The following is a 25650-nucleotide window of genomic DNA, read 5'->3' on the forward strand; positions in this document are numbered from 1 at the left end:
AAATGATAAAATTGTCCTTTTGAGTGAACTATTATGAAAAGCATCTGTGAAAAGTTGGGTCTCTCTAGCTATAGGGAAATAGTCGCATCTATTATTTGTACTGTACATTAAAAGGTTGTGATGCCTAAATTTACTAGCATTTAAATAAAATATATTTTTTTTGTTGTGTTATTTTCATTTATTTTGACCAAGCAATAAAGCAGGGAATACATTTAATTTAGTCTAAAAAAGATGGAATTTATATAGTGATCATGGCTATATCAATTCATCAAACGGTGGAGAAGAGCATGATAAGCAGGAATATCCAGTGGTGAAGTGATGCAGTACTGCCCCAGTAAAGTATGCTAGATCACGGTTGGCTTCTGACCTGATTTCCAGGTGTTTACCTGAATTCCTTTAGTGAATTGTCTGTGTAAATAATACATCCTATCAGTGTGCACAAATCATTTTTCTTGGTCACTGTACTTTCTTTTTTATCTTTTTTCTGGCATAGTGCACCATGTGAAGGACGCACATCTTTACTATGGAGAACATCTTTCTGGAAATATGATTTGCATTTGTCGGTGAGTAAACTTTTAAAACATTTTGAGTAAAAAAAAAAAAGCCTTGTATGTTATGAGGAATAGCTTAAATGTGTTTGTTGTCTAGAAGCAACATCGTGCCACAGTGAAATGGATGAGGTGAAGTAGACATGGTTGCAGTCTTTTTAGAATCATTCTGTCGGTTAGTTATGCTCATGTTTAATGTAATATACTGTAAATATGTAAAATAATGGCATTATTCTTCTCTATTTTTAACACTTTTAGTAATTTTACATCACTTAATGTCACTGAAAATGTTAAAATAAATGCAATCCTTTTTTAATTAATTAATTAATTTTCTTTGCTGTCCAGGTAAGGTTCCCTCCAAATTATTATTGTTATTTGAATTTTGCCTTTATTTCTATGTTCTTTTTTTTAAAGCAAGAATACAACTTTTTTTAATTATTATTATAAATCGCTTTCATTTTATTTGCAATAGAGGGCTAAAGGAATGGTTCACTCAAAAATAAAAGTGTCATGCCATTGCAAACCTGTACGATCAGTCTGACTTGTAAATAAATCATTCCTTTTTTGCGAACCAAATCAACTGATTCATTGAAAAGATTTGACTCCAAATAATGATTCATTCACAAATCAGACATTACTACTTCTGTAATCCACAAATTTAAATGAATAAATGTCAAGATTTTCAGTGAATATAATGCATTTACACCAATTTGATATACTTTTATAATGCTTTTTATGTCCTTTTTGATTCTTGGCAGCTCCAGTCCTATTGTGATTCCATGGAAAGGAGCGACTTTCGTAAAAAAAAAAAAAAATAGTATTGGCTGTCCTAAAGGTTAAGAGCATCATGAGGGTGAGTTTAAAAAAAAGACAAAATTGGGTTATACTTTATTTTAAAGAGTCACTGTTACAGTGTAATTATATATATTTAAATACTGAGTAATATTAATAACAACATATACTTACTATAGGGTTAGGGTAGGATTAGGGTTTGTTTGAGGGTTAGTTGCATGTAATTATTTAAGTTTATGAAAAGTTGAGAATGAAAAGAGGATAGAGTATTTTTTTTGTTTTTTATTTATTTTTATTCCAATAAATGCAGTGCCACATTTAATACCATCTATATTAGGGCACTGGGCATTGCAAAGATTTTTGAAACCGTGCTTAATATTTTCTAAACAAGTATTTATTTCCAGTTGAATTTTCTGATTTCCCATGGGCCCCCCCTCACTGGTTCTTGGTCCCCTCTGTGCCCCCCCCCCATTTATAAAATCCTGGAATCGCCCCTGCGCACAACGAGCACGTTCATTTGTTGAATTTGAACTAGCCTTGAGTATAGTTGGTGCTGCAGGGAGTAATGCCATATTACATGTATAAGTATAGTGGCAACAATATGCGTCTGTTCATTCATTCTTGTCAAAGTTACCCGCCGAATTGACAACACGCTGACGTCAGACGCACGTCCGTTTACAAACCAATCAATGTCAAGATGCAGCCCACATTGATGATGACGACAGGACGCAAGTACGTCATGTAAAGTTCTTTAGTGCGCTCGCATATGTGAAACCAAACCAAAACTAACCGAATGTATACAATGTATCAAAACATGACCTTTGGTTCGGACCTTGGTGCGGACTTTCAGGTGTGAAAAGTAACTGCATGTACTTAATATAGGGTTAGGATTAGGGTTTGGTATGGTTTAGGGTTAGTTGCATGTAATTATGCATAAATTATAGTTATTACTATAGTAACTGCATTTAACATAATGTAACAATGACACTGTAAAATAAATTGTTTTCAATTAAGTGTTAACCAAAACTGTAATTTTAGCTGTTAGGAAAATCATTGAGTTCTGTGAGAAGTTGTCTCTTTAAAATAGTAAAATAGTCACATTCAGCAGAATAATCGCATTTAATGCTGCAAAGTCCAAAAGAAAAGAACAAAATAGCAGAGCTGAGTCTCAGAGCCTGAAGCCTCGAGAAGAAATACCAGCTGCGAATGTTAAACGCTGATGCAACTGTTTTAAGACGCGCACAATATCAAAGAGATACATGACAATCGATCTCTTTTTAGCCTGCTGGGTCACCGTCACACACCTGCTGTTTCACGCGCGTTCATTGACGTGACTTTGATAAGAAGGCTGACGCTACTGAATCAGGTAACAGCGGAGGGAAGGTGTTCACATATTTCTGTCCTTGCTGACTTAACAAGTTACAGTAGAACTCTAAAATGGCCTCCGGTAATAAGAAACCTACATCAAATCTAATCCTCCCCATCAGCTTACCGAGTTTGGGATCCGTGCTGTAATTGACAGCTTATTGAAGACGGTTGACGCTCCGCCAGCAGTTAACTCTCAGACCGCCAGCAAGACATAAATGAAACGACTTTCATGTGTTATTCTTTATGATGTGCGTCTAGTTTACGATGCCACGTGAAAAAATGACAATATACGAGCGTGTTAGCATCATCTCTCTGATCGCTCTCTTTCATCGGAATGATTGATGTGTGTGAGCATCTTTCATGCCACGTTGCTGCAGCAACCATGCGGTGTCCCTCTGGACTGGAGGCGTTTTCCTACAGTTCATTGCAGTCCATGGGTCATTGGTCTCTCCAAATAGCTCTCCGTATGACGCCCGGTCCCCTACTCAGTCTAAATGCTGTGATTAAACTGTTTCCACCACAACAAGAAGTCAAGCCTCCCATCAAGCTTCACCCCTTTGGTGGTGAATATGCGTAGAATTCAAAAAGTCGTGACTTTGACAAACATTTCCGTGCTGCAGCAACCTAATGGAAGCGTTGTGCCTAGCATTTTTCTCTTTTGATTGAAAAATTAATGACGGCTCCACATGTGTTTTAGAGGCTTTTAATGTGACACTGTCTGCTGCTCAATATCATTAAGGCTCATTTGAAACGTTATCGAAGACAAATGATCTCAATTAGATTGAAAATTTACTATGGCAGAACTTTCCCTGTTGTCATTATGTTAAAATGGTCTCCGGTCGTATTCAGGCAGTAGACTGTTTGATGATTAGGGCTTCATGAGAAATAGACACGGTCTACGTGAGCGGAGAGTAACATTCTTACATCCATTATAAGCACATTACCTCGGAGCGCTGCGGAAAATGCCCGCACCTCTTTTGAAAGATAAGGGCATGAGGAGGAGGAGAGGATCTGGCTTGGTCATTTCAGATTTTAACGACACATTTCTGGCAGCGGGTTGCCCGATAGCTTCAGACCCTTCTTAGATCATCAGGAAGGGGTAATCTGCAGTGACAACTCGACTGGTCTCGGTTCACCTTGACCTCAGGTTTAATTTACAGATATAGTTGTATCAGGTCGCCATGTGCCCTTTTAACAGTGCAAAATACAGTTCAACAGCACAGCCGGACGCACTAACAAACCCTCCAGGTGCGACAGTCCTTCTGTGACTCATTGGTCATATTCAGATGTCGTGCGAGAGGGTCACGCATGCTGTGATTTTTAATTCGGATATATGGCTGCTGCAGTATCCAATTACTTCCTCATTATAAATGGTCTACTTTTCGCCGTATTAAAATGGAGAATTATTTGGCTGGCGAATTAAATCTGCATTGATATTTGAATTAATATTACATTGTCAGATTACAATGGCATCATTCAATTTGATTAAATGGCCTCCATTAGTGTGAATGTTTTTTTTTTAAGCCTTCTTCCCTTTTCATTGGTTAAGAACCACACCGATACATTCAATTCAGAGATGTTCAATGGGGTTAATAGTTAGATAAGGCTCAATGATTGCGTTAATGAGTTAGAGATCTCAAAGAGGGATACTGAGGATGGGGAGACCGAGGCATGTTGCACTTTTTACTTAAGGTAAATTTACATCCACCCATCCATCCATGCCAAATTGTAATGGATATATGTTGTAATTGTAACAATCTTTATTTTATGTAAACTGCAAGAAACATGATATTTATTTATGATAAGTGCATATGTGTACTTACAAAAGAGAAGAAACACAACGCAAAGTAAGATTTAAATTTTAGCTATTACAATGAGACAGTATATTTCATTATGTTTATCCTTCAGGCGTTTCTCTGATTGATCTGCATGCTGTACGTGGGAGAATATGTGGGAGAGAGATGATATTCCATACAATAGATAAGTGGCTCATTCTGTGGAATGGCAAGATTTTGCATTTGTTGTAACGCTCGACGTTCAGCTATGACTGCTGGGAGATTATGTTTTTTTAGAGACTGCAGAAACAAGAACCCTTCTGAGCTAAAATGGAAGTCTGCATGGTAGCTTTGCAGAGAAAATATCTTCACAAATTGCAGGTCAGGAGCTATTGATCAAATGAAAAGTGGATCTCATTTAGTGATATCCACACTTTTGATGCATTACTGTAAGTAGAGTGAGGGTAGATTTACATTGTTGGCTCAGATTGAGTTGTGGAGTGAGTGTTGGAGGAAAATGATTATCCCCTCTTCTGCCTCACTGTGAAATCTATATATATATATGTGAGATGGCCTGTGTTTCACAGTAGTACAAATATGCCTCTGCACACCTGCACAAAAGAAATCTCAGCTGAACCACACCTCCGTCCATGGATATTTTAAAGGGTCCATCATTTAATATAAAAATACAACAGTGACCAAAGGATCAAAAGTATAGTTACTATAAATGCATTCTGCATTGGATATAAAATGCTACACACCCCTGTTAAAAAAGCTGTTTTTTGTAGTGTAAAAAAACAAGGATAAATCGTGTCAGATCGTTTACACGTTTAATGTAAAATTACAAACCTTGCAATGGCACTAAAAAAAACAGTGACACATTTACAAAAAAAAAAAAAAAAAAAAAAACTCAAATAACTTAACTGCATAAGTGTGCACAGCCCTGATCTAATAGTTGAATGCATATGATCCACTCTGTGCTATCTTGTCTCTGGATCGAAGCTGTGGCAGTTCGAATGACACGTGAAACCACACTTATTTACACTGTCTCTATCCCGTATATAGTGCACTATGTGCCATTCAATATGTAGAAAATAGTAAATGTGTGTTTATTTATATTTGTAATTAAATAATCAAAATGAAAATACATAACCAATAATAAAATAATTATATAAACATGTATTTATTTTTGTTGTTTTTATTATTTAAATTAGTATTATTTATTTCACGGTTTGGTTATTTTATATGTAACAACCTTTAGAATGGGAATGTTTTTGTGTTGCGGTTAAAGGGAAATTGCTCTTTTGAACCTATCAAGGATTGGTCCATGAGCAATTACCATTGTGCCCTTGATCAAGGCATCTAACCTCCGGACGCTTCAGGGGTCTGTCCGTGTAATTAGTCTACTGTAATTCACTTTGGAGAAAAGCAACTGCTAACTGCATGTTGTTTATTTACCTAGTAACTATAAATCTAAACTTGATATGCAATATTGCCTACTTTTAATTACATATCAAATGAAAAGGCACAAAATTGGATGTGCATTTTGGGAATATTGAGGTTGCTTGCTGTTTAGCAGACAAATTTCATCCATGGTGACTTACAGAACACTAATTTGAGGGACTGTCTCTGTGGAGTGTTGTAGGGTTAAGTGCCTTGCTCAAGGGCGCAGTGGCATGGCAGGACTGTGATGTTTCTGGGTCACCCCTACTTGAGGCTGAACACACAAAGCTACATTTGTTTGGCAGTGTTAGTCTTAACCATTACAATCACCAACCTTACATGTACTAATCTAGATTAACCCTTTGAATTTAATACCCTCGTGAACATGATTATTTGTAGCTGATCTGAGATCAACCTTCATACGCTACAGTGCTTCAGGGGCTTCTAATGCGACAGCAAAAACAGAAACTGTTCTTCATTTAAATAATATCAAGCTACAAATGCATTTCCTAACACACTTTTCTGCCTTTTAAGCAATTTCCCTTGTATTTGAAGTGAGGGTTGAGAGTGTAGTTCCACCAAGAGGGGATTGGGGGAGGTGAACAATGTTTTAGCATGGAAAGATAAAAGGTTCCACCAAACGTATGACTCGGTAACTTGTGCAGGCACAAGCAAAATGTCTTCATTCCTACTTCTGCCTCTCTCAGCAGTTTAACGTTCTCCTAGTCTTCGCAATTACTTTGTCACGTGCAACTGTGGAATAGCATGTCTTTTGTCTTTTAATGAGTTCTTTTTTTGTGTGTGTTGGGTTTTTTTCTTCAGATTTGTTTTGTTGTGAAGTTACCTACAGAAATACTATGGACCTGGGAGCTGCGTATAGAAACAGATGAGTGCTTTGCATCTCCTTTCCCTATAATAGACAGTGACTGTGTGCAGATGGAGTCTTTTAATTATTATTTTTTTTTCTTTTCAGTACCAATTTCTATATACATTGGAAGCTGCTGCCTATCATTGGGAGTGAAGGTCACAAATTTTACAGTTCCTACGAGGGAAGGTGGAAAGTAAGAAATGCTGTGGCATTAAGAAAAGACTGTAATAGTTAAATTGTCAAAAGAGCGATTATTATTATTGAGCTATTCAAGGTCAGGATGGAAAAGAGGGCAGCGCCAGTCCTAATAGATGCTTATTTCTCCGTTAACCTTACCCGTGTAATAGCGGTCTAGAGTTAATGAAATAAAATGCCAATTATACTCTACTTCAGCTTGGCCATGACCGCAACCAAAGGCCTTTACACTCGAATGAGAACAGACATGCTGCGGTTCTGCCTGTGGACAAACTAATATCAGAATAACAACATCACAAATTTTTTTTATATATATAATCTATGTATCATGCTCATATCCTGAATTAAAAAAAAAATAAATACAAAAAAACCCAAAACACTTGGTTTGAAGAAACACTTAATTTAGACCATAAAGCCACAGACTGCAGCTACATTTTTGATAATTAGTGTGTGTCGTAATCCATCAAACTCTTAATTAAATGCAGCAGGCCATACTGACACTGCAGTACATTTAAAATATGCCTTTATAACTTTAAACTATCATTAGCTGAGTTCAAATGACAGCCCTTCTATTGGTTAATTAGTTGATGACTTCAGTTTTCCGTAATTTTTTTTATGACGGACGAGATGAACTGTGTTATTTAGGATTCACTGGGTTGTTAGGTTTATTTAAGGGGCTGATTCAAGAGAGGTAACTTTTCTGTATGTAGCCTACATGATTGCCTAAGTATTCATAGGTATTTGAATGTAAGTTGTTGTTGTTGTACGCATACTTGTCACCCATGGCTGAAAATTCCAGTTCTGACTATTTAAATTTGAAGATTTGTACAGAATTATACATGGTTAAAGCTGTCCATAGACAAAAAGTTTATGTTTTAGGCGTTTCATTTGATGCTTCAACTTCGAATGCAGATTAGATGACCCAAGCGTAACTTTTATTTAAAAAATAGCAGCTATTTTACGTATTTTAGGTAACTTTTATTAAATGTATGTTGTTGCATGGTAGATAGATAGATAGATAGATAGATAGATAGATAGATAGATAGATAGATAGATAGATAGATAGATAGATAGATAGATAGATAGATAGATAGATAGATAGATAGATAGATAGATAGATAGATAGATAGACTGACTAGTGAGGACATTTTATTGGTCACTAGTTAAAAAGAATTATAAATCATCCAAAACATGTTTTATGTATAGAAGTAGGGGTCAGTTTAGGCAATAGAAAATACTGTATCATTAACCTGATATGAAATCAATAGAAGTCTACGCAATGGCCTCACTAATAGTGTGGGTGTGTGTGCACACTCGCAAATATTTGTCCAACAATATATATTACAAGTTGTTTAATCCAATGCAGCTTTAAATTAAGAGCAAACCATGGAGAGAAAAGATTTTAAAAACTTTATTATTAAAATAAGTATAAAAATATAAATACTGTATAAAACAATGCGACAGCATTCAAACAACATGAACAGAATGACCGATATTCTACAAGTACACAATTCATTGTACAGCTCTAACTCTATGTTTTGAAATGAATCCACAGTATGACAGAACCCATATAAACCTTCCACAGGAAAACTGCCTCATAAACAGAGATATCAAGTAGTTTACATAATGATCGTACTTGTAAAACATATTATACACATACTGCACCTATTTTAGACTTGGTCTGCAATAAAAGCTAAGCTTTTTTTATTTTTTCATTTTTGTGTTTTTTTTAGCCGTAAACATCGATAGTGTAGAAAGCTACTATCACTCACCTTGGTTATAAAACACATTGTCCACACCATTGATTACAACAAATCCCTAATCTTAAAAGGCATCTTTACTGATTCTTTTGAGGGAGGAAGAAAGAAAGAGAGAGAGGTTGAGAGAGAGAGAGAGATAGAGAGAGAGACACACCAGAAGTAGAAGACAAAGTTAAAGTAGACAAAGAGGTTAAAGAGAAGAGAGAATGTCTATGTGAAGAAGAGTTCCAAGTAGTTGAGCGCAATGTTCAAGTCTTCGTTGATTCGTCTATATGCGTAACACAGCAGAGAACAGAGGGAGATTCAGTGTGTATGTGTTAATTTAGTGCTCTGAGATATATTTAAGTGTGCTGTGTTGCATATCCGCTTTAAGTCTCTCTCTGGGACTCCTGCCCTATATACATATCCGCCAGTTTTTTGAACTGTGGACCCCAGTGACTCAGATACTCAAACTCCTGGTCGCCTTCGGTGGCGGCCGATTCCAGGGAACTCAGAGACTCCGCCAAAGAGCCGCTGCCTTCGTAGGCGTAGGTAGCCAAGGAGTCATAAGGGGGCGCTGTGGGATCCGAGTCGTTTTCTTGCAGCCGTCCGTTGATAAAGTCTCTCACATCCGTGTTGTCTTTGATGGGAGACGTGCGGCGGAAGGGGAACAGCATTTCGGGCATTATGTCCCGGCGGAGCTTGTTGGTATCGATGACCTCGGGGTTGCGCAGAGTTCCGATGTCAAAGGCTTGCGTGTCCTCCTCTCCGCCGCCCTCGTCGTTGTAGCTGACCACGTTGTCCCTGACGTCTTCTTTTGAGATGATCAGGGGCTCCTTTTTCTTTTGTCGCCGCAGGGCCGCAAACAATACCACAATCACTATGGAGACAGAGGCAGACGAACAGAATGATATCATCAGCATGGTGCAAATCAAGCTGAACAAAGCTCTGTGATAGTCATGCTTTCTGAATGTCACCGAGACACCTGACACTAGAGCAGTGCTTCCTACAGGTTTGGCAGGATCATTTGTCTTAACATGCCACTTTTAACACATTTTATTTCATTTAAATGTAAAAACTATGTATTATAGGAAAAATGCAAATGCAGTTTTATATGACATATGCTTAAATTATAGATAATTTCAATACTCTCTTAAAAGAAAAGCTTCTATGTTCTGTCAGGCGCTTCATATATCCTTTTAGGGGTTTTCATCATGGAATCATTTTATGGAATTACTTATAATTCCGTCAGTTTTAATTTGTAATTAAATTTGATGAATTAAGCAGCTCGAAAAAATCTAAATAACCCGTTAAACATGAATATTTAAAATATCTATAGAACCCAATTTATTTTTATAATTTTTTTTCTAAAAGTGTGCTAGCTCATTGTTTAAGTCCCCCTGCTGTACTCAATAATGTTATCCCTTAAAACTCATCTTTGGTCACCAAAATGACATATTTAAAGGTTTTAAATATTATTTTTTTCCATGATTTAAAATAGCTTGAATGTAACTCTACCCCCTTGCTTCATTTAGCAAATCAGATCCATGTCTCCACTCACTCACACCAGCTTAGAATACCTGATCCACTGTGTCAACTTTACTGTAGTAAACGCTGCACAATGGAAGTGAAAATATTGGTTTAATTCAGCCATATAATGTTTGAACCAGAAACTGATTCAGAAGAAGAAGTGGAAGAGCTAATTATACAGGCTCGATGTATAGGAATTGTAATGCATTTATCGCTCATAATGTCAGACACATAACCGGTAATTAATATAAGCCTTTTGCTTGACTGCGTTATCTAACAGCTAATAATGTGTTACAAATGTTATACAAACCATGTTCCCATTCGCCATCTCAGAGTCAGGCAGCTGCCTTCTAAAAATCAAAATCCTTAGAACAACTTGCGTAAGTGGAGAAAGGCATATAGTTCATCATAACCCCCTGCGTCGCAGTTAATGATATGCTAAAGCCCCGCCCCCCTCGTGACAGAATTGGCTACAACATATTTGTGATGTAGAGAACAACTGCGATTTCAAATCGTGTTTTTGAGACGTTTGGTTCACGGCAATTTTAAAGAGAGAATACTCAGCAATGGTTTTGACTTATGAATTTGCACATGGTTTGTCTTAAAGCAAATTAAAAACACCACACAGACACATAAACAACAATAAAAACTTGATTTTCACAACAGGTGGTCCAGTCGTCAGGGTGAAGGACATTCTCATTCTAGTGAGCATTTGTTTGGATAATAATCTTGAGTATTTAAAAAAAAAAAAAAGGCAGTATTCACCCAGAAATTGCCAATTAATTGAATACAAAATCACAGAAACGGCACGTAACACTGAATAGACATGACATTTTGAAAGGCTGAAATAGGTATTTACAGCTTCAAAAAATGTTTAATTTTTTTACTGTGCAGTTCAGGGTGAGAAATAAATGTTTTTGGTTAAATTAAAAAAGAAGATACTTTTAGTTAGTAGTTTGCATTTGAGCTAGATAAGCTACTTGAAATAACTAACAGTTTCAAAGTAGTTTTTATGTTCATTCAGTTGGAACTGCATGCTCACAAACTAAAAAACATACAAGCAAAACCAATTTATTTTGCTGTGGCATTTTAAACTGATACAGAGTACAATATCTAATGCAACACGCAAGATACACAGTACACCAAAGAGTGAGACCTTATGATTAAGTTTAGTTAATTCAATCAACGAGATCCCAGACAATCGATGCCCAGGACAATGAAAGTGTCACAGTCACTGAAAACAGATGCACTGAGTCAGCTAAAAAAAGCAGACGAGCTAGTTTGTGGCTGCTCAGAGAAACAGATAGAGAAAGCGTGCATAATCTCAATCACTGCAGCGAGAAGAAAGGACTGCCGGAGAATCACAGGCTGTTCTTGGATGGCTAAAGCAGAGCAGCCCGATAAGAACCCAGTGAGCAGCGCACAGCACTACAGACAGAGCTTAGCTGAATATAGAGGAGTGCGTTTCAAAAGGTGTCATGCGCTTAAGGTAGTCATGAATACAGAAGAGAGAGACGCACCGCAATACATAACAATGTATTATAATAAAATAAATAACAATGATAATTGAATAATATATATATATTATTATTTTTTATTTTTTTTATTTATTTTTTTTGTATATGAAAAGACCCCTGGGATGAGATGCCTATTTCTGTTGGTATTTTCATTCTTATTTAATAATTCATGGAGTTATTATTTAATAATCCAATCAATTATATTTCACAAATTATGTGAAACATTTAGTGAAACAAATTCATTTGAAATTAGATTCATAGCATGTTAAATTGCAGTTCAATATTTCTTTGACTGGGATTCTGTTAGTTGCAAAAGTGCTACAACTGTTTGGTGAAATCTTCAGAAAATGATCATATGTTGAGCTATAGAGATGAGAAGAAGGAATTATGGTCCTAAAATGGAACAGGTGCTGTAGTTTGCAGCTTGTTTTTCCTGTTCAGTGGCTTTTCTCTCCTCCCAGCAGGTAATCGGAGAGCTCGCCCCTGCCTCCCACTCAGGTGTTAATTATGAAGAAGGAACGGCGGGGGGCAACATGCTGTGTTCTGCCCAGCCTGGGGGCCTGTGGTGTGTGCGGGGCTCATTCTGTGATCTGGAAGGGAAACGCTGGTGAAAGAGTGTGGGCTGGATGCGGATATTTCTTGCTCTGGCCGCGTAAACAGGCTACTTCCTCTTAGAGTGTATATTCTTGGGTTTTCATTAGCCAGCTCATCAGAAAAGGGTCCAATAAAAAGAATGTAAAATGAGGGGCAAGTGGAGAGCAACAGACTGAGAACAAAAGAGAAAGAGAATAGCAGAAAGATGCAATAGTTTGTTCTGGAACAGCTCTGTCCTCAGTAACCTGTCCACTCAGCGCCAGCAAACGGGTTTAGGGGAAGATACTGAAAATGGAGAAGGATAACGGGAAAAGTATCCATATTAAGTTTGCCCAGAGAGCATCAGGGGTGGACTAGATGGTGCCTGTGCAGGGGAACAACAGAATATGAGATGGCAGAAGTGGTTGAACACACGGCGCACAATTGTCTGTGTTGTGTAAAACGTATACATATCATTTTAGGGGGGGTTTAAAGGGGTCATGTTCTTAATTTTCACTTATAATGTTAGTCAAGGTTTCTTGCACCATATATATATTTTTTTTATTCTTTTGAATTCAACATGCAGTTTTACTGTACTTACTGTACCGTTAAAGTCAGCATGAATTATATACATGCACTGCTTGTGTTGGATCGATGCACCTGGAATATTTTGGTTTACTTTTTATGGAAACACTTTAAAATTAGGTTTCTTAAATCAGTAACATTAGTGACTTTATGACTTAACATAACATTATGACTTCTGAATATGGGTGTTGATGTTTAAACATGGATGTTAAAATGTTAATGTATTTACTTGTTAGTACCGTGACTTGTGTAATGTATATGTAACAGTAAAGTTGACTACTTTCAACTACTTATGAGTTATGAGTAGCTTGTACAGCAGTAGTAGTAGTGCTTTTAATATAAATGCAAAACATGCAAAACATGTTAAAACATGTAAAAACAACATATGTGCATTGTATAAAATTATAGTGCATAGTAAAGGCACTTAATATAAAGTGGGACCATGGCTTCCCCAAACCAGCTTTGATACACTGCAAAAAAAAAAAAAAAAAAAAGAAAGAAAGAAAAACAGGACTGGATGCTGTGTTGAATGCTGGTTTAAAAACTCATGCACCATGACTTAAAAGTAATATATATATATATATATATATATATATATATATATATATATATATATATATATATATATATATATGAAGCATTTGAGCTGTCTTCATGAAGTTTGGCCCATCATTGCATACTGTATATCATGTATTCAATAAGTCAGAGACACACAGTGTCAAAGTTAAATGTGTTAGAACTTTGAGCACAACGTTAAAACACTTGACTGGCACACAACACAGTTGAAGTACTGGGAAACGTTGACGTTGGAGTAACAGCTTTTTGAACATGTTTACTTACAGCATTGCTGTTTTATTTGAAAATACATGGTACATCTTAAATTTGTAAACCACTTTGGCCCGCATTAATAATAAGTCTACCTGAAGTCCTTTCAAATATTTCATTTATCCCATTCAAACAGAGGCAGATAGAGGAAAATGCTGAACGATGACGGATTGCCTCAGGTTAGATTGGAGACTTGAGAGATGCACTCACCAGCAGTTTCAACAATTACTTATTGATGGGTGTTTTAACTTAAGCACAACATTTTTTTTTTTTTCATTTTCTCTACAGAAACAACACAGCCACATGCTGTTCAGAACCGGCTGTGCTTTCATACCGCATTACCTTGCACAAGTGGTGTTTTAGGACGTCAAGTAGTAGCATGCGACCTACTTAAGCCTCAGAAGAACACAAAGGCCTTTTTGTCAATTGCATACATTTAATAATGAAAGCTATTTTTCCACACCGCTGCACTTTCTGAGAAAAGCAAAGAAAGAGAGGGAGAGCACCTACAGTAATGTCTTAATGGGGTGCCCTACTTTTTTATTGTCTGGAGGAAATATTTGGAGAAAATTCTAAATACAAATGAATAAATGAAAAATAAACATCACAAGAAGGATGCTGCATGGCCCACACTGTGCTGCATCATCAGAAGAGCAGGACAAGAGGTCAGGATACATTATGTTCTGCTTGCCAGACACATCGCTGAGATGTTATGTGTTTATTTTTGGTCCATGTCCTCAGGGCAGATATGTTTTATCTTTAGTGTAGTTTTGAGATGGTAATTAAATAAAAGAACATTTACTGCATTGAACAAGCAGTGTTGGTCTAGAAAAATCTATCTATCTATCTATCTATCTATCTATCTATCTATCTATCTATCTATCTATCTATCTATCTATCTATCTATCTATCTATCTATCTATCTATCTATCTATCTATCTATCCATCCATCCATCCATCCATGTCTACATTATCCATCCATCCACTTTTGACCTTAACATATTGAAACTTATTGTAAAGTAATAAGTTCTGGCTGTTGTGTCAAATTAAATACAAATTCTTTGGATTTTAAAATACCATTTGGAAACTAGGTGCCAGATTTACTAACAGCTTGCGTCAGCGGAATTTTATTTAATTTTTTTTTACTAAAGACACGGCGTGAAAAATTAGAGCTGGAAAGGCGTGGACCGGGTTATTTTTTTGCGGCTGACCTTATTGCATATGCATTTGTAGTTTCCCTTTCAGATGCAAAATTAATGGGATGAGAGTATTTAAATGAATCATGCAAGATAATATACTTTTACTTACTTAGGTTTGCGCTGGTCACTTTACTGGTATTTGTGCCATTATTTACCACCCCAAAAGAGCATGTCTTAAACCAGGCGCTAATTTGCGCTGCTCTTGGTAGATTGCGTTGGCCATTATGGAAATGATCCAGCTATGTCTGTTTTCTTTGATTTGCACGTCGTCAGTAGATCACGCAAAGAACTTTACACTCCGATCTGCACTTTTATGGGATTGCGCTCTCACGCTAATTTGCCGTTTAGTAAGTCTGGCTCCAAGACTTGTAAACAAAGATTGATAAACCGGCCAGTTCTGATAGAGGTTTGCAGATCCACGAGAACGTGTAGAACATAATGTGTTGGCACTTCTGAAGTCCATAGCCAATCACAACACTGTGCCAAAGCACAGTCTCCTCCTCATCAGAAGGTGATTAAAGTGCCTTCTGAGTAAACAAACCCTGTTCTGAGTGCAACCCAGAGATGTAGGACTCAATCACAGTAGCATCCCATTTATGACCTGAAGTGGTAAGACATAACAACAGAAGCAGCTTCAACACATTTCTCTCGTCTCTGTTTGAGCCATTTTGATTGTACTTTTTGGTGGATTTGTTCTATGGTATTACATCAGTGCATATTTTGGCAATAGATGATAGATATTGATATAGTCTATGAAATGCTTTTGAGAAAGCACACTGTATATGATGAGGTGTTATATCACACATTAGAGTAAACAAAAGTGATACAAGTAAACAGGGACAGGGTGGCTTAAAAGAGGGCCGGATTAACCATATGGGCAATTGGGCATCTGCCCAGGGGCACCCTGTTCAGGGAGGCACCATGCAGGGCCAAATGAATGTTTTTAAATAGCTAAACACTTCAACACTTACTGAGTAGTATTAAAATGCAGAGTAAGATGGCCACCAGGGCTCCGGTGCTGAGTCCGGCTGAGAGCAGCAGGGCTTCAGTGCTGCACGTCTGCACATTGCCACGGCTGTCGCAGGCGCAGACACGGACCGTCAGCGTGCTGGTACTGCTCTGGATGGGGTAATCGTTGTCTGAGATGACGACAGGCAGCAGGTATGAGTTCATCTCTCTTCTGTTGAAACCGCCCCGGCGGGTCAGTATCCGCGCTGTGTTGTCTACAAGACAATGATGTCAAGATTAAGAGAGAGTAACCGAGGTTCTGTGTGATGGACGGTGTTGTTTGCAAAGCTTTAATATTGAGTTGTATTTTTAGCTAGCCGTTTATTTGTTGGATCATTGACATCATGATTAATAGTATGTTAAATACACTAAAACACCATTTAGAGTTTGCATAAGTGACAGCAATGCAGGTCTGCGACCAACTGAACCAGCATCATAGTGTTCTATACCTTATTCTGAGACTGTTATCAAGCACAAACATATTAACAATGAAGAGTTTTGTCTAATTTAAAGGTAAAGTGTGTCATGCCTGTGCCTCTAGTGGCACCAAATGCAATTGCACATTGCTTTTTATCTCAAGAGTAAAAAATAAATAACTTTTATAACTTCTAACTTTTATTTCACATGTGTGACTTCATATCTCACAAGTGCAACTTTATTTCTCACAGTGGTGACTATTTCTCCTAATTGTAGCTTTGTGTTTTGCTTATGTGAGTTCATTTCCAACAATTTACTTACAATTTTTTATTTTCTGGAGTTTAAACAATATATATTTTTTGCAAATAATTTCAACTTGTATTGATAATTGAATCACATTTGTTTGAAACATAATTAATTTAATCAAAAGTGATGGTAAAGACGTTTAAAATTTTACAAAAGATTGTGGCATGCTGAATAAAAGTATTAATTTCTTTTGAAAATAAAAATATTACCCAAACTTTTGAACAGTAGTGTGTATCCACAATGTGACTTTATTATTATAATTTTTTTATTTATATATTGTACATATTTATTCTTTAAAATGTATTTATATGAAATATATATATATATATGAATGTGTGTGTGTGTAAGCTTAACAGTTTTTTTTTTTTCTCTGATGCAAAAATAGGCTTCCATTGATTTACCTTCATTGTCGAAGATGGTGAAGTTTGGATTGATGGTGCTTAGACTGAAAACAAACTTGTGCCCGACAAGAGGTTCATCAGTGTCCACAGCACTTATGGTCTGGATGAGCTGGAAACATAATAAGCCAAGATTATTCACTTCATTCTAACTTAAAATAGAACTGTGTAGAATAACAAACCGTCCTAATCATAAATGTAGTGCTAAAGCTCTATAACAGTGGAAGAAACAAAGCAAGCAGAGGCGTCCAGTAAAATATTTTCGTGAAACAATGAATAAAGATGAAAAAGCAGCATACCTGACCGGCTCTGACATTCTCACAGACAAAGGTCTCGTAGAACATGGCGAATTCAGGCGCATTGTCATTCACGTCTCGCACTTTGATAAACACCGGCACTCTGGTTTGCAGGGCAGTACCTAGACGCCAATGATTAATGCGTTTCAGCAATTCTGGAAGATATTCAGTTTGCATTCAAGAGGTCTAATTTTGTTTCTCTGTATTTGTCTTTCAGCCTTCTACCCTAGGCATATATTCTTCTAAAGAGAATGGAGAAAACATGTATTAAACCACAACTCAAGTTGACAGTTTGATTTTTGTCATCAGTCATTTATTGCAGTGCTGTGGTTTTAGCCATTTCTGAAAATGTCTTGAGGCTCTTGAGGTTTCAGTCCACCTGAGATAACGTTGTAACACATTATTTTTCACAGGTTTGAACAAACAAAAACACTTAAAATGATTTTCACCTCATAACTATTTCACAGTTTGAAATTGAAAGGCGATGTCTCTCCGCATTGTTGAAAGTAAACCTTGCAGCATTATCCCATTTTATATCAGTAATCCAGCAAAGGCTCACGAAGCAAACTTACTGAGTTCTGTCGCCAGGACCGAGATGTTGTGCCATTTGGAAGTTTCTCTGTCCAGAGCCTGCAGTGTGCTGATGGTCCCATTGTTGGAATCAATGTTAAACAGCCTCTCCAGGTCTGTGTGGCGATCAATGGTGTATCTGAAACAAGAATGACGGTAATGAATGCAAGACAATGGACCTCTGATTATGCCCAGGCACACGGACAGAACATCCTCGGTGTTTTAAAGTGCTGTAAACATGGCCCCAGGAAGTGAATACGGGTACATCACACACCCATAATCAAGGGCCCAGAACAGTGCCTGTGCAGGCAGCCAAAATAAATCAGCCAAGACTGGTTTAATTTTCCTTCAAACGGCAGGACGTATTTGATTTGACATCTCTATTAGAGAACAAATTTGCGCTAGTCAAAGGTATTGATGTTAGTTACATGCCGAGCACAACAAACTATACATTGTATCTCTGCTTTTTAAGACCACGGCTACAAACTACCCTGCTGAAAGAAAAAAAAAAACAGATATTGAATTCCCATGCTGGTCCAGATTGGCTTACAGCATTTTTTTTTTTTAAAGTATTCACCATCTTGGAAGAAATTTATTTGATGGTTGCCTTTAAACATTAGTCAAGTAATATTGCACATACATGTCAACTAACTCTCATTGGAGTATAAGTAGAGTATTAAAAGACTGTCTGCTTAATAACTGCAAACACTTTATTGTGATGGTCCCCCAACAGGCAAGTACATATCAAGCTATTTTACTTACCCTAGCCCCTTATTCAACTAATCCTACCCTTACCCCTAACAATCTACTAATACTCAACGAACACTAATGAAAGTTAGTTGACATGCAGGTGCAACGTTACATATAGTCAACAGAATGTCTAAAGTAACCAATAAAATAACCATTTTATGTGCTGTTGTTTTACAGCTTTGAATCACATAGGATCTAATTTGCCTTTTTGACAGTGTTCAACAGAAAATTAGTCTTTCATGCCAAAGTTATACAAAGTTATTAAGCAAAAAATAATTGTGCAAAATGCATTTGGCTTCTTTTTAGTTCATGAATTTCAATTGAATCAGCCACACCCACAGGAGGTTGAACTTGAATTGGAATGGCAGGAAGTGGAGTTTATTGAACTGCAACTCAAAGAAATTAAGTAATTGCATTAAAAAAATAAGTATACTTATTTGTATACCTGTTGAATTCAAATTAAGTTCAAATTCAGAAACTGTTTTGCAATTCTAAATGATGCACATGTAGCCAGTGGCGTCAGGTACTTGAGGGAACTGTATGAAACTATTATATAACATTCGACTACGCCACCCGGTATATACCGGGAACTATCAGCCCCAAATCAGGGAGCACACAGGTTCGTTACCAAAAGAAATGGGTAAGCAGAGAGACATAGGCCAGGGAATATCAATGATGAGGCAGCTTTATTCAAATACAAAATTTAAAACCATCAATACATTAACATCAAGGGCTCAATATTCACATGTCAAAAAGAAAAGGAAAACAAACACCACTTTACAAAACTTCAAAATAAAGAAATAAATACAAAAATACAAATACACAAGAAAGCTTAATTAGGAGGGAGATGGCCTGCTGTGACCCTCAATTCACACAACACACTTAATATCCACACACACCCGCTCTGGTGAAGTCAGGTCACTCAAACACAGCACTCAATGTGAACCCCGTTAAACAGCAGCTAAACCCCTCCTCGATACACTTTCTTCGTCACGCTGTTTACGAGAGAAAAGAGAGGACAAACAATAAACATTAACTGGTAAAAGCCAGCCCCCCAAAAAAGAAAGAAACCATCAGTTCACAAACATAAAAGAAATAAAAATACACAAACAAAATATATAAACTAATTAAAATTAAACAAACAAAGAAAAATAAATTACATACAAAATACGCAAAAATGAGCACAAGACAAAAATAAAGAAATCTAAATTAAAATTCAAAGCAAACCAAGAGACAAATCAAAATGAAACAAACATGCCACGGTCGGCCGCACACACACTCAAAGAGCAGAACAAGTCAGCGAGGAAACAGCCGCGCTTCCACGTTAATTCGCACACTGCGGCGAGCAATCGTCCCAGCTCGCTGTTATGCAAGTTCAAGTTCGCTCCAACGAAAAGACGACAAAACTAAGCCCAGGCAAGACAGCAGTGCGTTACGTCAACAGACGCGCATCTCTTCCCGCAATATAGAGGTGAAACCCTTGCTCTCGTCACTCAAATCTGTCGAACATGAAACAGAAAAATTACTAATAAAACAATAAAAGGGACAAACCACGCGAATGGCTCTCATACATACCGGAAACGTTCTCAGCGCAGCACTATGCGTGTTCGCTGGCCTCAACATACCGCCGGTTGCTCGTCAATGAACTACACAGACTCAAAATAGTAAATACACATTCCATTGATGAAAATCCTCAAAACAGACGTAGGTTACCAACCTCAAAGCCCGGGGCAGACTGTGCACGGCCGCACAGAGCCGAGACAGCACTTCATACTCTCCATTCATAAATGGCGGCCTCCGTAAAGGGGCGGTACGGGTGTCGACGACGCATCCCAAGTGACAAAAAAACCTCCCCATTTTATACCATGACACCAGACTGTTGATAGGTTCAATGGTTTCACATGACACTGGCCAATAATCAACACGGATACACTTCACCCTGCTACACACAACCCAAATTTGTGCAAGAATTTATGTTTTCAAGTCAGTTTTTTAGTAAACATCCTTCAACTTTGCACACCCAACCACTGTAGTTTTTCCGCATTCTTCTTTCCAAAACTGCTCAATCTCAGTCAGGCTGCATGGAGATCATGAGTGGAAGTCCACCCATAAATGCTTGGGCCACTCCAGGCCACTAAAACTTAGTTTTTTGGGGTTTTTTTCCCTTTGACTTTATGCTTCGGGTCATTGTCTTGCTGGAAAACAAATCTTCTCCTGCAGGTGTTTTGCAGACCCCATCAGGTTTTCCTCCAGGACTTCTGTGCATTTTGCTGCATTAATTTTACCCTCACAAGCCTTCCAGGACCTGCCGCAGAGAAGCGATATGCCCCTCAGCATGATGCTGCCACCACCATGATTCACAGTGGGGATGATGAGTTTCTGCTGATGCTCAGTGTCTAGCTTACGCCAGACGTGGCGTTTATTTTAATGGCCAAAAAGCTCAATTTTAGTCTCATCAGATCAGAGATCCTTATTCCAGCTGGCTTCAAATTCTCCCACATGCCTTCTGTATAGCTGAGATGTCATATGACAACTTTTTAGCAGTGGCTTTCTTTTTGCCACTCTCCTATAAATCTCTGACTGGTAAAGAACAGTTGTCGATTGTCTTTCCAATCTGAGGAAGTGACACTTGTTTTGTTTTTTTCCAGTATTTTTTCAGTATTTACAACATTTTTTTAGCATTTCCTTCTTGCACAATCTCTCATTGTTTGAGGACATCCTCCTCTAGATAGATACAGCTGTGTCACTCTCTTTCCATTTCTTAATTATTGATTGTAACTGTACTCCAGGGGACATTGAAAATCTATTGTAATCATCCCATACCTTGTGCTTTTCAATTACTATTTGCTTTGAGTGTTGTAATGGTGTAAGTTATGCCACAATGACTCAATGTTACAATGTTACACCTTACAGATGGATGTGTATTTATACCACAGACAATTTAAAAAACCCTGACTACACACAGATTATTTTTATTGAACTATGTATGTACTATGTAACTATGTCAGTGAATATTTAAGTATTATATTGCATACATAATTAGTCATTTTGGATTTTATGTTTTTCACCTAAAATCAAATTTTTGAATAGGTGTTCATCCATTCATTCATGAATTTACTTATTTAGTGTGTATCATATTAAAGGTATTGAATACTTATGAAATTATATTCTGAATTATTTTAGATTTACATTGATTACATCTGGTTGCAACGCCAGCACAGTAGCATTCAAAACCTGAAGACCAGCAATGCTGTTTATCCCAGCAGAATAGTGGTACCCCATGCCAGTTACTGCTAATTTTTAAGTAATCAGTTATGCATTATGCGATGAAAAGGCAGCTGTGACGAAAACCTTGCAACTAGCAACTATCAATTATCCTTAACCGTATATTGCGTGTTTTGAATTTTGAAGTGGCTCGTTTGAAAGAGCCTGAATGCTAATCACTCTGTTGATCCCCTGCCTTTTGTTTTCATGAAATAAGAAAAGGAAATCTTTCCTATTAAACCCATTTATCAATGTCAGCTTACATATTCTGCTGACATTTAAATATGCAACTGAGTGTGACGTGCATGAGTAAGCCAGAAGGACAGGCTTTTCAGACAATCGCTCATAGAGTGCGCATGTGGACAGGAGACGAAAGACAAGACACACTCTTTCACATCAACTTTGTGACTTACAAAAGTCTGAATTCAGAAAGGGAGGGGAGGAGAGATAAAACAGCGCCTGTATTCATCTTGCCGAACTTCCGGAGGGAAATCACCAACTGAGTCCCCATGAATAATTTGCTTTTCCCTCACCTTTACACACATACACACACGCACGCTTGGGGACATGTTGATGGATTGGATTTAACCGAGCACAAAAAAAAAATCTGATCAACAACTAAAATGTGGAAGGTGAAGATGTGTTATGCTTGCTTTTTATATGCCATAATGAACTTCATGTTCAGATGCTTTGGGAAGCACTTTTCTTGGTGGCATTTTGCTGTTGGATGTTAGGTTTTGTTTGAATTTTGCACCTTTTATTTGTGTCTAAGGTGAAAAGAGCCACTTGTTTGTTAGCTTAATTACAAAGAGTCCCTCTGTTCAAATATCTACTGGACCATTAAATTGCCTGTAACACTGGCTAAGATTATCCGTTAACAGAAGCCTCCTTATTAGCTAAATAAGCCTTTGGATGGTAATGAAACTAATATAATGAGTGTGACAGAAAGCAAGTGCATCAGATTCACAAACACCAAAACATTAAAGGGGGTCATATCATGCAGCATCAAGTTTTCCTTGATCTTTTAATGTAAGAGAGTTTTTTTTTAGAGTTTAAGCACATTTCAGAAACTCAAAATGTATGAAGTAATATTGATTACTAATAATATTTGAAATAAAAATAATACTGTTTAGTGTTTAACATTTGTGTAGTCAAAACGAGTCTGGTATTCTAAAATATATTTTGCTAATTTTTATTTACATTATATTTATATTAAATATGGTGTAAATTAATTAATTCATTAATAATGTCAAATAAAAATAATATTTGAGTTTTTTGTAGTTAGTCTAATATTAAATACATGGTAATTATATTAAATATTATGTAAATATTATTTTTATTTTTTAAGTCCAGTTATGTTGCATAATGTATGAAATAATAAGCCAACATGTGACCACTATTTTTGGTTTCAGCCAAGAATGTTCCTTTGGGTGCATCACTAGATGTCACGCAGAATGCGGCAACATGATCGTCTTCGGAAGTTAATGATGCCTATTGGGTGAAAATTGTGGTAATGGACCCTTTTCACAGACTGTGATGATACATTTCCACAGTTATTAACATTGTAATCTAGCCAAGTATTTTTATATTTAAATTTTTTAAAAACATGTATGTACATTTGCATTAAATTACAGAAAACTATTTAATGCTGCTGTGTGAGTGTTTCTTACACAACGGCTGAGGGAGTGACTGCAAATTTGATCTTTCTCCCCTCTGACCACCGTAATCAATTTCTTAATATTTTTTTTTTCCTCCTTTCGAAAGTCATTTGTTTTTTTGGAGCAATTGGTAAAACAAAAATGATATTTGTTATAGTTTCCATTCACCACTATAGGTATTAGGTATACGTTTACCCAACTATGACTTATGAGAAGCCCAGGAATTTGAAAAGAGTAGTAGCATTAAAATAATTAATTTCTAAGGGACAATGAGAAGGTGAAAATGGTTGTGACCCCTTTAATACATTTTTTTTTTTTTTTTTAAGTTGGGTAAGGCTTTATGGTATTTGTAAAAAACAACTAATAGTTACTCACTTGACCAAGTGATTGATTATATCAGGGTCCCGAGCGGACACCGTGCCAAGTGAGCTGCCGGCCGGTGTGTCTTCGTCCACCTCAAAAATGTACAGAGCCCGACTGAAGAGCGGAGGTTCGTCCACATCCGTGACTGTGATTCGGACCATCGCCGTGTCGCTGAAAGGCCCCAGGTGCTCAAAGCGTCGATCTATATGCGTGTTGGTCACCTGTACTCGTAGTGAGTATAACCTCTTACTCTCGTAATCTAGTTGCTGAATGGGAGAAAGGTTACAAGAAGAAAGATAAGATGTTAGGCCAGTCTTCATGACCTGTCTGAATAAAGGAAGGCTTATACTTCTCTGATCTGTTTCAGCTCAGGTCTATTCGGTCACAGATTTACGACATTCTCTAGCAATGTCCTAAACTTTTCCAAATCTAAAGCTCGTTTTTGGAAGCGCTCATTGAAGTGTGCTTATCACTATCCCCTTTCTTTAACGTTGAATGTCTTTTTTTTTATAAAGGCAGGGTATCGTGCTTTAATGCAGCCTTTAATTATGAAACGATTAAAGACTCAAGGTGCGATCTTTTACCTTTCGCCCATTCAGGTCTTCTTCCGTAGCTATCTTTTATTCTAGTTTAAGCAATAAGATTTGCATAATTGCCTGAGCCTCGTCAAAGCCTGACCTGACAAAGAGTGGAAATAAGCTATAGGCAGATTTCAGCAGGCAAATAGATCCCTGCGCCACACAAAAGGAAAAAAGAGACTTTTTTGGGCTGTGAATAGAATTAAGCACCTTTGTAAAGTTGATAGGACACGAAGGCTTCGATTTAGGGGATTACTTTCTAAGCACTTTGCTTTGTATGGACGCGTGCACACGTATGAAAGAATGAGAAAATGAGAATGAGGGAAAGACCGTGGCATGGTGCGGATTTTATTTCTAACTGGCGACTTACAGTGTCATGTTTAAAACTTTAGATATAGGGCCTGTTTACCTTCTTTACTATTATCACTCCTTCCTGGCTGGTGCTGTCTGTAATGATATTGAACACATCTTGCCCGTCGCCATCCAGGATGGTGAACCACATCTCGGCGTTCTCCCCCACATCTGCGTCGTACGCTTTGATCCGGCCCACCGATGATCCAATTTCGGCCGACTCTGGAGTGGAGAGATGGTAGGTACCTGGAAAAGGAGAGCAAAATAAATCAATTGAGTAAACAGTCAGGTGTTTGTACGAACTCTTTGTTCTCGAGCGGGGTGCTTCAGCGTGCATTTGTCTATTTGTTTATCCTTCTCTCAGGGGGAAAAGCAGAGCTGCCTCTCAGTGGTTATTCTTTAATAGAATTTCGGCTCCGATGAGCCATTGGAGAAGGTTCTTTTAAAACCCAGTTTGTGGAAACTGTTTCTGATGTGGCTCTTGTATTGGATTTGAGACTGTGGCGAAGAGAGAGGGATTATCACCCCAAATTAAGCTCCCGCTGTGCTCTCTCTCTCTCTCTCTCTCTCTCTCTCTCTCTCTCTCTCTCTCTCTCTCTCTCTCTCTCTCTCTCTCTCTCTCTCTCTCTCTCTCTCTCTCTCTCTCTCTCTCTCTCTCTCTCTCTCTCTCTCTCTCTCTCTCTCTCTCTCTCTCTCTCTCTACATCTCTCTCTCTACATCTCTCTGTCTTCTAG

General features: G+C 37.4%; 1 protein-coding gene and 1 long non-coding RNA gene across 3 annotated transcripts in view; both read right to left on the bottom strand.

Moving 5' to 3' along the window:
- Positions 1-8387: 8387 nt before the first annotated feature.
- Positions 8388-25650, bottom strand: part of cdh10b (cadherin 10, type 2b (T2-cadherin)) — a 49608-nt gene continuing 32345 nt past the window's right edge. For both annotated transcript variants that reach the window (XM_084135127.1, XM_084135126.1), the window contains exons 6-12: positions 24975-25162; positions 24000-24253; positions 17955-18091; positions 17386-17504; positions 17090-17198; positions 15929-16180; positions 8388-9608 (exon numbers count right to left, since the gene is read on the bottom strand). In XM_084135127.1, the coding sequence (XP_083991253.1) occupies positions 9118-9608; positions 15929-16180; positions 17090-17198; positions 17386-17504; positions 17955-18091; positions 24000-24253; positions 24975-25162 (1550 nt within the window). In that variant the 3' untranslated portion in view covers positions 8388-9117. The remainder of the gene's footprint in view (positions 9609-15928; positions 16181-17089; positions 17199-17385; positions 17505-17954; positions 18092-23999; positions 24254-24974; positions 25163-25650) is intronic.
- On the bottom strand, positions 19372-20620 carry LOC311096139. The gene is made up of 2 exons (XR_014608964.1): positions 20278-20620; positions 19372-20201 (listed from the first exon to the last, which is right to left on the bottom strand). It is a non-coding gene; the product is annotated as an uncharacterized lncRNA (long non-coding RNA).

The sequence above is a fragment of the Abramis brama genome (assembly GCF_963993115.1).
Source record: "Abramis brama genome assembly, chromosome: 14".
Classification (NCBI taxonomy): Eukaryota; Metazoa; Chordata; class Actinopteri; order Cypriniformes; family Leuciscidae; genus Abramis; species Abramis brama.